Source organism: Austrofundulus limnaeus, unplaced genomic scaffold (assembly GCF_001266775.1).
Source record: "Austrofundulus limnaeus strain Quisiro unplaced genomic scaffold, Austrofundulus_limnaeus-1.0 Scaffold1520, whole genome shotgun sequence".
Taxonomy (NCBI): Eukaryota; Metazoa; Chordata; class Actinopteri; order Cyprinodontiformes; family Rivulidae; genus Austrofundulus; species Austrofundulus limnaeus.
Window position 1 is genome coordinate 2,661 of NW_013953922.1, and position 410 is coordinate 3,070.

Below are 410 nucleotides of genomic sequence, written 5' to 3' on the forward strand. Positions count from 1 at the left end.
ACCAAATGGGAGAATGGTAGTATTGATAGATAATATAAGGCTTTGGTGCATGTTAGTTAACTGTACCTGTTTTCTCCAAACTCGAGCTCTGTCACTGGTACCATAGGACCGTGGGGGCCATGACTTATCAGTGGTGGAAAACACGTGCTGCCAATCATGGCCAGCCAACTTGTACCCGATGCTGTCTAAATACCATGCATAACCATCCCAGTCCATAGCGGACCTACCACCTATGGAAAAAACTCGTTTATCTAAAACTACAGTGGCCAAGGTACGGTTGTTTTGATAGCAGTAGTATAGGTCATTTGTTTTACTAGTGGAGGTGTTTGTCTGACAGGGGTTTTTCAATGTTCCCGGTAAAATGGCTGGGGGGCCAAGGCCAGGATGTGCTGATCCGGCCATCCTACGTT

At 46.3% G+C, this 410-nt stretch overlaps 1 protein-coding gene across 1 annotated transcript; it reads right to left on the minus strand.

Annotated features, from left to right (window-relative positions):
* Positions 1–410, minus strand: LOC106535656 (uncharacterized; the record flags this gene model as incomplete). Its single annotated transcript, XM_014032720.1, is given in 1 exon segment — positions 1–410. A coding segment is annotated over 1 exon segment (410 nt), but the record flags the coding sequence as incomplete, so codon positions are not given.